The sequence below is a fragment of the Eretmochelys imbricata genome, chromosome 1 (assembly GCF_965152235.1).
Source record: "Eretmochelys imbricata isolate rEreImb1 chromosome 1, rEreImb1.hap1, whole genome shotgun sequence".
Classification (NCBI taxonomy): domain Eukaryota; kingdom Metazoa; phylum Chordata; order Testudines; family Cheloniidae; genus Eretmochelys; species Eretmochelys imbricata.
In genome coordinates, this window is record NC_135572.1 from 345,974,646 (window position 1) to 345,989,677 (window position 15,032).

The 15,032-nt window shown below is 45.1% G+C and overlaps 1 protein-coding gene across 1 annotated transcript in view; it reads right to left on the reverse strand.

The window, feature by feature from the left end:
* Positions 1–366: 366 nt before the first annotated feature.
* CDC123 (cell division cycle 123) overlaps positions 367–15,032 on the reverse strand; it is a 74,225-nt gene continuing 59,559 nt past the window's right edge. The window contains exons 11-13 of the mRNA XM_077836537.1: positions 14,135–14,263; positions 5,152–5,289; positions 367–575 (exon numbers count right to left, since the gene is read on the reverse strand). Coding sequence (XP_077692663.1) covers positions 549–575; positions 5,152–5,289; positions 14,135–14,263 — 294 coding nt within the window. The 3' untranslated portion in view covers positions 367–548. The remainder of the gene's footprint in view (positions 576–5,151; positions 5,290–14,134; positions 14,264–15,032) is intronic.

Here is a 15,032-nt window from a genome sequence, read left to right on the forward strand (position 1 = left end):
TCGTCTATAAAAACAACAAAAAAGTGTTCTCAAAACTTAAATTAAATTTACAAAGTTAAAGGAATTTTTTTTTGTTTCCCTACAACCAGACTGCTTTAAAATAGTCTGTGTCTAAGCATTGACATTTTGACTGCACAAGAGTTAAATTTGTAGGATGTACTGACACATGAGTGAAAGTCTTACAATTTCAGTAAAGCTCAATGACTTGGGTGCGCACAATCTTCAAGACTGGGGATTTGATTACTTAGATGCACGCAGAGCTTGACTTGTTTGCATTGTGGCATTTGTACAAGCGTCTAACTTGGAATCTAAGGATGTTGTATCATACAACACAGGCCGATGTACCATGTCACCATACCAAAATGGTTTCCTAAAATTTGTATTTATTAAACCAATACACACATTAGATTAGTATCTCTTCAGTTGTTTCAGATGAATATAAAAAACAAGCAATTCTTTAAATTGATGGCTTTGAATAGCTACTCTATTATGTGGCCTTAATTAGCCAAATTTCTTGTTTTAAATTTCATCTTACACTTCGTGGTTCCTCAGTCATCATCTTGCTGATTTCTTTTCTGTCAAGGAAACAGGAAAATTAATATCAGTGTTAGATAAACTTATCTTAAATAAGGCACCAATCTAACATTATATATATTTTCCAGAGATTGACATTGGGATGCAGCAAATTCTGTTCCCTACTGGAAACCAACACAGGTTTTTATTTACAATAGGGAACAGAATCTGTCACATCCCAATGTCAACCAATAAAAATGCTCCCCAAAACAAGAACTCTGGAAATCCAAGAATTACAGCCAGGGTAATACCAACATTCACCATCAAAAACAAATCTGATCACACAGGTGCCTCTTGCATTGCATCCTGAAACTGGAAAGTCTCTAGGTGTGACAAGCTGCTGGTTGTACCACACTGCAAAGCAGATGACCTACCACTAAGAGTCTAGATCTTCAAAAGGCTCATCACTATGGTATCTAGGCACTTCAATGCAAAACTCCCCTATGCGACTTTCATATGAGGAATACACAGATCTCAGCAATAGGTGCACCACGAAAACTATACAGATTAGATAGCGTTCCCATCAGCCACTGCCTGAACGAGAGATACTGAATGTTAGCTTGCTGAAGATAGTACATTAATCGGATTAATGGGCTTGGCTTGTTGCTTAGGCTTTGGGGAAGGCTGCACTTGCAAATTTTTCCTAATGCAACCCCTCCCCATTCAGTAATACATATACTAAAAGTTTTCTTCTGGCCCTGGGACAACACAATCTATTTTCCTCTTAACTCTTTTTAGGGCACCTAGAGATGTGACTGCAGTGGGTTCTGCAGTCCCTCCATCAAGCTTCTCAGCTAGCAGCTGAAAATGCCTGCACCATAGGCTAGGGCAGCAAGCTTCAGATAAGCCTCAATATCACGAATTCTAAATGCAAATTCTGATCCTTCCAGCTCAGTGGTTCCCAAACTTTAACAAGCTGTGAACCCCTTTCACTAAAATGTCAAGTCTCGCAAAACCCCTCCTAAAAATGAATATCTCCAGAGATTTTCTCCTTTACCTGAGTATAAATTATAAAAGCAGTGATCTTGGAAATATAAAATTTGTTTTATGACATGATTACACACTATTTATTATTATTTATCATTACAATATTTTTATTACATTATGAAAATGGCAACACTCTTCCAAGATCTCACTTTTGTAGCTCGTATCACTTTGAATAAGCCTGTTGTAAGACAAGGCTCCTATATTTCATCAAGGAGTATCAGATGTGAAACAGCAGGAAGGTATTTAAGAAGCCAGTTCAAAGAATTCCTCCTACACAAGCATTCAGGTCTTGAGCACTCCAGGCAAACAATGTACATTACAACAAAGCTTAAACTTGTTCTTCATAATAATTTTAAAAACAACACTAGCTGCCTACTTAATTTTAAAAACAGCAAAAAATATCCACCTCCCTTTCCATTTCTTATAAGGAGTCTTGAAGTTTAAATCTCCACAGTGTGATAGATATGCTTGCTTTGATCTGTTTAGTTCTTGGAAGTCAAGTGCTGCCTGGGGTCCCGAGGGACAGCTTTGTCCGCCATTAGGGAATTTTTTCCTCAGAATCCCCTGTAACATTTTGCGAACCCCTATTTGGGAACCACTGTTCTAGCTCATAGCTGAACTTCACAATACATATTACTAGCAGACTTTATAAGGCAAGAGAGTCATTGTTAGGTCATTACCACAGCACCTAACACTGCCACCCTCCTTTGAATGTTTCTGAGAACTGAATTTATTCCATTTTACACTCCTATACAATCAGGACCTGCAAAGATGCATAGCTGGAGAGGTGACTTGAAGTACTAATAATTAGTTTTGGCTTGAGCATAAGATCATGCTCTTCAAAACCCCACTATAAAGTACCATTCAACTCATGGCTCCTTGAGTATATTTCTCTATAGAGAGGATTCACCAAAACAGCTAAATTTTTAGCGAAGTTTTTGTTAATGAGACTTCAGTCTACACCATCCTGAGGGCCTATTTAGCCCTAACACTGTGCCTGAGGGCCAATGAGTAATTAATCTTCATTAGAAGGTCAGACCAGAGATTCATTCAATCCCTGATATTTTGGGCTGCCTACCTGAGGACCAGAGTACAATTTGACCACTGAGCAGAGCTAGTCAGGAATTTTCCATCAAAAACGTATTTTAAGGATAAATGTTGACGGCTAATATTGAGGATACTTGGAGTCTTATAGTTGGCTGATGCCAAACAAATCCTTGGGCTTTGCCTCCCCTCAAAATGTCGAAGATAGAGAGTTAGATCCTTCACTATTGGTAAGGAAGAGATTTGTGCTGGTACAAAAGGAGAGTAATTAGAAGTAATGGGATGAAACTGAAAAGGGGGAAGTTACAACAGATGTAAAAAGATTTCTGATAGCAAGTACTATTAGACCAGGGGTCTCAAACATGTGGCCCACATGCAGCCCATGGGGTTCTTCCCTGCAGCCCACCAAGCTCCCCACAGCCCCGCCCTCCATCCCCTCCCCAGCATGCCACGTTCCCAGCCTACCTCCAGGCCAGGGGTGGGCAAACAACGGCCCCGTCCCCTCAGGGCTTTGGATCTGGCCTGCGGATTTACCAACCCCGTGATGCTGAGGGCCCTGCGCTGCTCCGGGAAGCGGCAGGCACCGTTTCCCTGCGGCCCTGGGGGGAGGGGGAGCAGAGAACTCCGTGAGCTGTTCTTGCCTGTGGTTACTTCCCCTGAAGCTCCCATTGGCCAGGAACAGGGAAGCACTCCCTCCTGCACCCCAACTCCCTGCCCTGAGCTCCCTGCTGCACTCGCACTCCCTCCTGCACCCCAACCACCTGCCCTGAGCCCCCTGCTGCACCCTGTGGTCAGCGGCGGGGGTGGGAGTGATGCGGCCCTCAGTCCAACGTATGAGTTCTCATGTGGCCCTCCTGGTGATTCAAGTTTGAGACCCCTGTATTAGACTGAGGAGTAGTCTTCCAATGGAAGTGGGGAACATTGCAATCTAGACTGGAAAAAGCACCAATTTGTTTTTATTATATATAATCGTCCAGAGAATAGAGACAATCTTTGCCCTGAAGAAGGACTTACAATCTAAGACACGTAACATGTAAAAAGTGCATCTCTCACAGCTCATTACACTGTTCTGTAGCTTGCAGCTTTTGAGTGGAATTTGATTTATTTGTGTTGCCCTACAAAGTTGTGAGTGGTTGGGGGCTTGAGAGACTGCTGTTATACAGAATACTACTCTTGGTTAAAATCTTTCAAACTGCCTAAAGAGGTTGAAAGGAGGCAAAAAGATCATTTCAGCCAATGAACAAGTCATGTATATTTGTTGAAAAAAGAACTGAGAAATTAAGTTTGTTTGAAGAAAAAAATGCTTAAAGTGTTTAAAACTTCTTGTGACATTACAAAATTATTTTGGTATTAAAAAACTAATTTTTTTTTTTTAAACTTTCAGCCATTCAAACAGCACATTCCCACTTAGCCTATATTTATCTTGGTCATAAATATAAAGGGAAGGGTAAACCCCTTTGAAATCCCTCCTGGCCAGAGGAAAATTCCTCTCACCTGTAAAGGGTTAAGAAGCTAAAGGTAACCTCGCTGGCACCTGACCAAAATGACCAATGAGGAGACAAGATACTTTCAAAAGCTGGGAGGAGGGAGAGAAACAAAGGGTCTGTGTGTCTGTCTATATGCTGTTTCTGCCGGGGATAGACCAGGAATGGAGTCTTAGAACTTTTAGTAAATGATCTAGCTAGGTACGTGTGAGATTATGATTTCTTTAAATGGCTGAGAAAAGAATTGTGCTGAATAGAATAACTATTTCTGTCTGTGTATCTTTTTTGTAACTTAAGGTTTTGCCTAGAGGGGTTCTCTATGTTTTGAATCTAATTACCCTGTAAGGTATCTACCATCCTGATTTTACAGAGGTGATTTCTTTACTTCTATTTACTTCTATTTCTATTAAAAGTCTTCTTGTAAGAAAACCGAATGCTTTTTCATTGTTCTCAGATCCAAGGGTTTGGGTCTGTAGTCACCTAGGCAAATTGGTGAGGCTTTTTACCAAACCTTGTCCAGGAAGTGGGGTGCAAGGTTTTGGGAAGTATTTTGGGGGGAAAGACGTTTCCAAACAGCTCTTCCCCAGTAACCAGAATTTGTTTGGTGGTGGTAGCGGCCAATCCAAGGACAAAGGGTGGAATATTTTGTACCTTGGGGAAGTTTTGACCTAAGCTGGTAAAGATAAGCTTAGGAGGTTTTTCATGCAGGTCCCCACATCTAGAGTTCAGAGTGGGGGAGGAACCTTGACAATCTTAAACAAAAAAGGGAGCGTGTCTTCCAGTCACATTTTCATAGTCTATATTATGCAGTAGCTTTGCCTAAGATAAGGTAATAATAAAGTACAGTTTGTTCTTGGTTATTACAAGTAAAAACAATAAATCAGTCCAAAAATACACACACACACCCCGCGCTCTCTCTCTCTCTCTCTCAAAAAAAAAAATCTTTATTTCACAAGTCGAATATTGTAATCCTTTTATATCAGAATACCATAATTCCATGCGCTTTAGTGCTCTTGGTTTACAGACTCTGTAGTCAGAAATCCCTCCATTGTGGTTTGCTTACCAGTTTGAGAAAATCAACTAGTTTGTGAACATCTTCTCCAGTAGAAAGGTCTACAAAGTCCTTGGGCAGTCGGTAGCTCAGGTAAGGGCTAGGCTGGACGGTCACTTTGCTGTTTGTACAGCGGAATGCTGGATAGTCCTTCGAGAAAGACAGGTTAAAAAAACCCTTCAAGTGTCTAAGTGCAATTAAACACATTAATTTTTTTCAACTCCTGATAACACAGTTTCAATTGCTCTGGTACTGAGTTTATTTAGTATACTAAAAATGGACTTATCACAGAGTGACACTGGCCCTTTAAAATGAAGCTGCCTCCTGATTCATCTTAAAAGAGGGTCACCTGAGCCCTAGAGGTGAGAGAGACCTCGTGAGTCAGAGCCACCTGAGAGCCTGACAACAGCGTGAGTCAGTCAGCGAAATGGGAGGATGAGAACTGCCTGGGCCAGTGGTAGAAAAGGGCAGGTGAGAGCTGCCTGGGAGCTGGCAACTGGAAGAGGTCACTGGGGAAAAGCCCAGAGAGCAGAAAGCTCTCTGCAGGTCCTCCATGAAAAGAGGGAAGAATTATCACGGAAGCCAGCGGAAGGCTAGCCTGCTGACATTCCTGAGCCTGAGAATGCTGGAGAGGGTAGAACACAGAGCAGTAGAGGGAGATACCTGCTGGCTCTCTGAGCCAGAGAGCTGAAGCCAGAGGACCAGGGAGGGCTAAAGTCTGGGAGTGAGAAACACTGAGGCTAGACTTGGTATGTTGTCTCTACTGTTTGGACTATGCTAGAGAAATGGACTATGTTTACGGACTTTTGTAAAGGACTATTTTGCACTATGTTTTTATAATAAACGGGCCCCCTGGAGGGCTACACTGGGGCAAGAAAGCTTCCAGTGGAGCTATTGGGGACTCTGATAGGGAAACTGAGGCAGGTGCAACTACTGTGTCATGGCCTGCTACAGGAGGGCATTCCAGGTGGGGATCACCCCATGACAGGAGCATTCACAGATACTAGGTTCCTTCCCCCTCCCCCTATATATATATATATATATAAAATAAATAAATAAAATCTTCTGACCACTTATGGGCAGAAATTAAAATGCTATTAAATATTCAGATCTTCCCACACCTCAAACCTCCAGTAGGACACTCACTACATGAATACTATTGATACAGTATTGATTAAGTAAATAAGAAGTAATAGTGCCATAATAATTGGACTCCCCCTCTGATAGTGAACTTTAGATAAGGCTGTTGAGCCCTCAGCTAAAAAGCCTGTCTGAACACAAGTATATAATTTCTAGCATCAAGAGCATTAAATTGCCCTTTAGTAAGGGCTTCTGATTTAAATCCATATTTACAAGTAAAATCCTGCCAACGTTAAGGTCAAGACTTATGCAGCAAATATTTGTTGAAACCCAAAGATTTTTTTAAAGCTTCCATTGCTAGCCATAAGTTCTGGGTAGCCCCATCTCCCTTTTAGTTTAACAGTGATAGCAATGGTTCTCAACCATGGGTCCAGGGCCTCCTGGGGGGCCACAAGCAGGTTTCAGGGGGTCTGCCAAGCAGGGCCGGCATTAGACTTGTTGGGGCCCAGCGCAAAAAGCTGACGCCCTACTGCATGGGGTTGAAGCCCAGAAGCCCGAGCCCCTCCACTGGGGCTGAAGCTGAAGCCTGAGCAACTTAGCTTCGTGGGGCTCCCAGTGGCGTGGGGCTCCGGGCAGTTGCCCTCCTTGCTACCCCCTAACGCTGGTCCTTGCTTTTATATGCAGAGAAACAGTTGCTGGGGCACAAGGAGGCCATGGAGTTTTTAATAGGACGTTGGGGGGGCCTCAGAAAGGAAAAGGTTGAGAACCCCTGCTTTATAACATGGTCAATCTTCAAAGTGCTCTATGAGCGGCATGAGAGGTAGGTAAGTTTCCTCATTTTACACATGGAGGCAGAGAGATCTAGCAATTTACCCAGAATCAGTAGACCTAGTTGTTGAGCTAGAATTTTAACAAGATAAGCCATTCTACTTCTCATTTCAGTTTACACTAGGAAGCTGCACAAAGCACACATGCAAGATAAGTGAAACCCTTCAAAATAGACTAATAGTCAAACCACATCTCCTTGGACAAAATGCACTCTGAATTATTTAGATAATAAACAAAGAAGTCCTATCCTTTAACAGAACCGCTCTCAAATCTTTTCATATCACGCAGGCCACATCTTAACGTCTTGTGGAGCACCTTCCACCACATTAACCATCACACAGTCCATCTATCCCCACTTCATTTGCAGTTTCATAACATCTTGGTAGCAACTTGGGAGCAATTGCTTCCATGTAAGAGTAAGCTAAGGAAAGCATAATATGTTTTGACGTTTTCTAATGTTTAGCAGCTAGAAAGAGGAGTTTACTTATCTGTAACTGAAGGTTCTTCAAGATGTGTGGTCCCTATCTGTATTTCACTGAAGATTACGCATGCACACCATGCACCCGGAGGTGGTGATTTTGAAAGTAGTGTCCGTTTGTCCACGCATGCGCCCTGGCTCACCTGGTGCTTCCATCCAAGGCGATAACGGGCGTGGCGCACCAACCGCATCTCCAGTTCCTTCTCTACTGTGAATCTGGCAGATCTGTAACAGAGGGGAAGGAGGGTGGGAAGCAGAATACAGATAGGGACTACTTATCTCGAAAAATTTCCAGTTACAGGTACGTAACCTCATCTTCGAGTGATGGTCCCTATTGTATTCCACTGAGGGTGATTAACAAGCAATACATAGTTTGGAGGAGGGTGAGAGGATGAGGATGGAATAGTAGTGCAGTACTGCTGCCAAGTCCTGCCTAACGTAGAGTGAAGGCACGTATGGAAATCCAGGTGGCTGCTTTACATATGTCAATGACTGGCATGAGGGGGAGGTGGACTTTATAGTTGGTAGTAGAATTTAATACACCCTGAAATCCACTTGGAGATTTAACGGGTGGAGATGTCCTGCCCCTTGAGTGTCTCTGCTATCACAACAAACAGTCTAGGGGACTTCCTGAATGGTTTTGTTCTCTGAGGTAGAACACCAAAGCTCAGCAAACCTTGAGGGAGTGGAGTCAACACTTCTCTGCAGATGCATATGGTTTGGGGAAGAAAACAGATTGATGAATGGCTTGATTGATGTGAAATTGAGAAACCTCTTTTGGCAAGAGCTCAGGGTGTAGTCATAGGAAGACCTTATCTCTGTGGAAAACTGAAAGGTGGGTCTACCATCATGGCTCCAGTTCACCAACTCTTCTCGCCGAGGTGATAGTAACAAGGAAGGCGACTTTCATGGAAAGGATGGCCAGAGCACGATGCTAAGAGTTCGAAGGGGGGCTTCGTTAGCACAGAGAGAACAAGATTCAGGTTCCATTGAGGTGCTATGTGTTGGACAGGTGGGAAGGTTCTGATGACCCCTTTCCAGAACCTGGTGGTTAGTGGGTGTGTGAAGATAGAGGAACCCTCCACTGGAGGGTGGAATGCACTAACTGCTGCCAGGTATACTTTCAGAGACTTGACGGTGAGACCTGATGACTTCAGTGACAGAACGTAGTCCAGTATGAGGGGGATCCCCGCTGATTCTGAGGAAACCCTTTTTCATTGAGCCCATGATGAAAAATGTGCCCACTTGGCCTGGTAACGTCGTCTGGTGGAGCCTTTCCTGATGCTAGAAAGGATTTTCTGCACCACCAAAGAGCATGTTTGCTTTAAGGCAGATGACCATCCAAATAACATGGTCAGAGCTGTAACGCATGTGGACTGGGATGTCTGATCTCGCCTTTGCATTGGGACAACAGAGCTGGATGGCTGGGGATGGGAGCGGATGAAAGCACGTTCTTCTGATAGCTCAGCGCTCCGGGATGTTTAAGTGCATCGTGGATTCTCTGGGAGTCCCCTCAACCCACCCAGGATGCATCAGTGATAATCTTCTTGTCGGGGGAAGAGGGAAGAAAGGGAACTCCCATGCACATATGATGTGCATCCAACTGCCATTGAAGGGATGACAGTACCATGGTGGGGATTGGAGCCATGACTGAAGGCATTGACGGTGGAGTTGTGCAAAGGGGGACACATATGTACATGAAGCCATGTGACTGAGGAGGGACAGACAAATCCTGGCAGACATATGTGGGTAGCTCATGATGTGAGCTAGGTCATCTCTTAACACCTGGAGCCTGTCTGCTAGTAAATAGGCTCATGCCATGACCGAACTGATGGTAGCCACTATGAAGTCCAAAGACTATGTTGGGTCTCAGATCAATTTCTTGACGCTGACTCTGAGTGACAAGAGAAAGTTGAGCAACATGGAGGTTGATGCCTTGACTGCGCAGCTAGAAGCCAGTTGCCAAGACATGGAAACACCAGGACACCATGTTACGACGTAAAAGACCTTGGTGAAGACCCTGGGAGCAGTGGCTATCCCAAAAGGGAACAGCCTGTACTAGAAATGATGGGTGTCCACTGTGAATCGCAACAAACATCTGTGGACTGGATGGATATTGATGTGAAATAAGTGTCCTTCATATTGAGAAGCTGCAAACCATATGCTTTTCTCTAAGGACAGAATAACTGCTGCCAGTGTGACCATACGGAACTTGAGTCTGTGGATGAAGCGATTGAGATGATGAAGATCAAGGATCAGTCTCCATCTGCTTTTCCTCTTGGGTATCCGGGAAGAAAGTGGAGTAGAACCCTATTCCCTGATATTCCATGGGAACATATTGTATTGCTCCCCACTGTAATAAGGAGTTCATCTCTTGGGCGAGAATGCTGTGGTGAGAGTGGTCCCTGAAGGGGGACAGGGAGGGTGTCTTGGAAGAGGTAGTGATAAACTTGATCATAGATACGGTGGATGATGTTCAATACCCATTTGTCCATTGTTATCACACTCCAAGCATGGGAAAAGAGTGCTAAACCACCCCCAAAGGGGGTCGGAGGGTCATGAAGTGGTAGGCATAGTGGTTGGTGGCTTTCAGGGTTGCATCAGAAATACTCTTGGCTGGAGATTGAAGCCGTGACATTAAAACTTGTGAAGGGGGCCTTGGGAAGTGAGGTCTCTGTCTCTTTTGGCTTTTTCTTTAGAGGCTCATGAGGGCTCAGAGTAGAATTGAAGAGACCTATAATGTTGGGTGGATGATTGGTGGTGGAATTTGCACTTTGGGGCAGGAGCGTAAATGCCTAGTGAGCGAAGGGTGACCCTGGAGTCCTTGAGGGTATGCAATCATTCATCTGTCTTTTGGTAAAAAAGATGGGATTCATCGAAAGGGAGGTCTTCAGTAGTGTTCTGTACCTCCATGGGAATACCAGAAGAAAGGAGCCAGGACTCTATGCATAACTATGGCCATTGCCATAACCCGGGAAGAGGTATCTGCTTCATCCACCGCTGATTGGAGGGCTGTTCTGGATACCAGCTTTCCCTCCTCAACAAATACCTGAAAACAGGCTTGATTGTGTTGTGGTAGGCTATCAGTAAATTCCTTGAATTTACTGTAATTCAGGGAGCCATACTTGGCTAGTAATACCTGATAGTTCATGATCCTGGATTGTAGGCTACATAAGGAAAATACTTTGTATCCCAAAAGGTCCAAACACTTGCCCTCCTTATCAGCTGGTGTAGATTGAATGTGCTGTTTGGCTCACTCAGTTGCAGCCTGGACAACTAGTAAGTTTGGTGGAGGGTGAGAAAAAGAACTCAGGTCCCTCCTCGTCAGTAACATAGTAACACAGTAACATTTTTTGGCCCCTTTGGGGGTAGCTGTGCATGTCGCAGGGATGTGCCACACCGTCCTAGCAAGCTCCAGAACAATGTTCCCTCTAATTTTTGACAGGCTGTGCGCGCAAAAAATTTCTTCTGTGCATATTGTTGTGCATGTGACGTTTTAGGATCTGTGTGCGCGTACAGCTTAGAGGGAACAGTGTTCCAGAATAGCATCATTAATTGGTAGTGCAATCCTGACCGGCCCTGAGGTGGGGAGGATATCCAGAAACTTATGCTGGGGGTTTTAGATTTCTTCCAGGGGAATCTGGAATTCCCCCATGACTCTAGGCAATTTCAGGAACTGTTGCAGAAAGTCATTCAGAGGGGATGGGGATGCTACAGTCACCACTTCTGTCTGGAGATAATGAGGGAAATCTTGCTGGTTCCGGTGGCACTGCTGGGACTGGACTAAGAGGTTCTTCCTGTACCACAGATCCAAGCATCTGCTGAAAGGACCCTTAAGGGGGAGGAAAGCCGAAGAAAATTTCCTTGCAGACCAGGCTGATTGAGAAGGGGGGCAATAGGACCAGGATCCTCACTATGGCCAAAAGGCCAGATCTAAAGGGGGTTGTGGTGGTCCCCATGGCATGGGGTGCCCATGGCTCTGAGGTGGTTGAGATGGTAGATGTTGCCAGGGACATAGCTGTCTCCATAAAGGTGTGTAGGGGCTGATAAGACATAATCGGCTCTTCTCCCGGTTCTGATTTGTTAGAGGAGGAGAAGGTGGATTCAGGTTCCAATGGTGGTACCAGTGAAAGGGTGTAGATTATTGGAGAGGATGGTGAGGGCTCCCATATCTGCAGTATATCCTGTGATGGAGAAATGATCTCTCTGGAGGTGGAGGGGACTGACGGACAAGATGACTCCACATCTGGTAAGGCAAATGCATCCTGGAGCGCAGCTATGGCTCCAGATCTCCCAAGTGTAAGAGGCATACTCCCCTCCATGGGTATCTGCGTCGGCACCGTGGACTTTCCCAGAATGGGGGGATCCCATGTCTTGTGGGGTGCCGGTGATGGTCTGGTGCTCGGAACCGCCGGATCCCATTGTTTGTGGGATTCTTGTGCCTATGGGACTTAGTGCATGTTCTGTCACCAAGGCTCAAACTCATGGAAGGAGAATCCACTTTCTTCGATTTTGAAAAAGACAGTCCTAGGCTTATGGGTATGTTTCCTTGCCTCCTGACTAGGCCCCACCATGGAGACCATGGGGGTGGTTCCACCAGCACCGGATTTGGGCATGGCAGTGGAAGCTGTGTTCCTTGGTGATTTAGGCCGATGTATGGGAGGGTTCCCCAGCATGCATGAGCAGCGGGTCACATAGGCTGAGGAAGGCTGTGCCTACCCAAAGAACCCAACATGGCCCTGCCCACACTCCTCTCTGAAGCCCTGCTTGCTGCCTTTCCCCCTTGGCTCCAGCTCAGGCAGGCTGCTCCTCTTCAGGGAAGCAGTGTGCTGGGTCTAAGGAGGCTGGGACTTGGGGGTGGCTGGGGCCATCCAGCGCTGGGAGGGAGGGGGAAGGGCTGGGACTGCGCGCCGCCCGCTTACCCTGTGTTCGGGGAGGGGCCGTGCGCCACCCCCCCACCCTGTGCTCGAGGGCTGGGGAGGAGTTGCACGCCAGCCGCCCTGCACTCTGGGGCAGGAGGGCCAGGACTGGCGGCTGCAGGGCCGGGGGACGCTCTGGGGCCTTGGGCAGGGAGGTGGGTCTGGCCGGGGGGCTAGCTTCCTCCAGCCGGCAGTTCACCCACTGCCCATGCCAGCCTGGGTCTGAGTGAGGTCTCATGGCGAGCTCCATGGGGGTGTTTCTGGAGGTGGAGAGCCTAGCTTTCTCGGCTGTGGCTGGAGAAAGAGAGGCAAATTATGTACCTGGATGCGGTCAGCTTCCCCCAAGCAGTACAGTACAAGAAGAAGCGTGGGCGGGAGGTGCAGCATTTGAAGCCGGAAGTTCTGGGCAAAGTTCGGTACCCGCATGCGGGTACAAGGGTGGGGGGGGGGCATTGTCAAAGAAAACAAAAACCCTCAACTCTATCTAAACTAAGCACTAAAATTATGATAAAACTACAATAAACTGGCAAAACTAGTCTAAAAACTGGCAAACTACGTACACTATCTTATTTAAAAGTGCATCAGAGATGAGGACACTTAAAAGTTCTGACCCAGACCATGTGGTGATGAGAAGGAACTGGAGAGGCGGGTTGGTTCGCCTTGCTCTTTATCGCCTCGGACAGAAGCACAAGGTCAGCCAAGGTGCATGGACGGACCAACAGACACTACTTGCAAAATCTCCCACTCTGGGCGCATGGAGCGCATGCGTAGCCCTCGGAATACAATCCAATAAGGACCATCACTCGAAAAAGACAAAAGGCCAGCACCATGTGACAACCCACTTCTCCACAGATCACCAGCCAAATGCTTCACAAAGCACCAGTAATCCATGGTTTCAGAACAGCCATTTTAAATGCTCCCCCCAAGAGTTGCACTGGTGTTGGATGAACTGAGTCTTAAGTTTTAGTCACACGGGAAGAACGCCAAAGGACCAATAAATGAAGTGTTTTCTTCCTACTAACAGAATTTTGGTTTTACAGAGGAATTGCAACATGGAGCAGGGAGGTGAGAGCCTCTCTGTACAGTTCCAGTGAGACTGCACTTGGAATATTAGGCTTAGGGGTCAGCTCCTGCATACAAGAAAGACCAAGAAGTTGGTGGGAGGCTTAGAGAAAAAAAAAACATGATTATGGAGCTGGGGTGATTAAATTAAACACACTGGGAAAGAAGCAGAGGTTGGTTAAGTGATGAAGAAAAAGGACAAATATTTGAAGGGTAAATACCAAGGAGTAAAAAGAAATTGTTTAAGGTGCCATATGTGCAAATAACAAGGGGTAATGGGGAAAAGGGAACAAAGGTAAATATTAGGACAATTCCTTATAAATCTGGTCAAGGCTGCAGAACAGAAGCCCCATTTTTGCATTTAAAACTGGACAAAAAAAGCATTTGTTGAGCTTGAACACTGTCCAGAAAAGAGGAGACGTAGTAAACTCCTTGAGAGTAGGATCTATGTATGGGCCGGATATAAAGCCCATGGAAGTCAATGGAAGTGCGCCCACTGACTTTAATAGGCTTTGGATCACATCCTAAATACACTGAAGAAAAAAAAATCAGAGGCTAGACCACCTTTTGAGTTAACTAAATCCATCTCTCCGACACTGCAGTCTTATTCTTTACCATATTTCCTTACCTGTTCCATAGCCTCCCCTTCACTATGGTCACCTTTCAAGTTCTTCCCAGATGTCAGTTCTTCCCACGTAAACAGCAGAGAGTCTGTTACTTCACCAAAGGGGTTAAAATCGATTAACCATACCTTACTCTGCAGTACAACAATGAAGAAAATAAAATATCAACAAACAAGAGTGTATGTGAAATAAGAGGAAAAATTATCGTCTACTTAAGTGTGGAAACAAAAACATACTGCATGGGCTGTTACAAGACAGTTTTCATAAGAGGTCAAACAGGTCATGTAAATTGATGCAAGTTCTATGCAGTTTCCTATGGAAGGATCTTTCAGATTAGGCTTTATAGGGATTCTCTCTGCTCTGTGTAGACCTTAGAGATTCCCTGACACTTTGGATGACAACAGGCATTTGCCCTAAATGTCTTTTAGTAAAAGTTCCATTCCTCACACCAATCTTGTGACAGTGCTATATACAGTGGCAGTCTGCAGGATGGCTGCTTTCTACCCCAGAGATGGCTACATTTCAGGAATACTGTATAGTTTTTAAAATGCTTTGGGATCCTTCATGTTGAAAGGCATTTAGAGTCATAGATTCTAAGGCCAGGAGGGACCACTGTGGCCATCTAGTCTGACCTCCTGCATAACACAGGCCATACAACTTCCATAAAATAATTCCTGTTTGAACTAGAGCAGATCTTCTGGAAAAGCATCCGATCTGGATTTAAAAATTGCCATTGATGGAGAATCCACCATAACCTTGGTAAATTGTCCCAATGATTAATTACCCTCACTTATTTCCAAAATTTGGTGCTGCATTGGGTGTGAATCAAACCCTGGTCAAGCACTTGGAAGGCATCTTTGGTACCACTATCCCACTTGGTAGATAATTTAACTAAAGACTAAC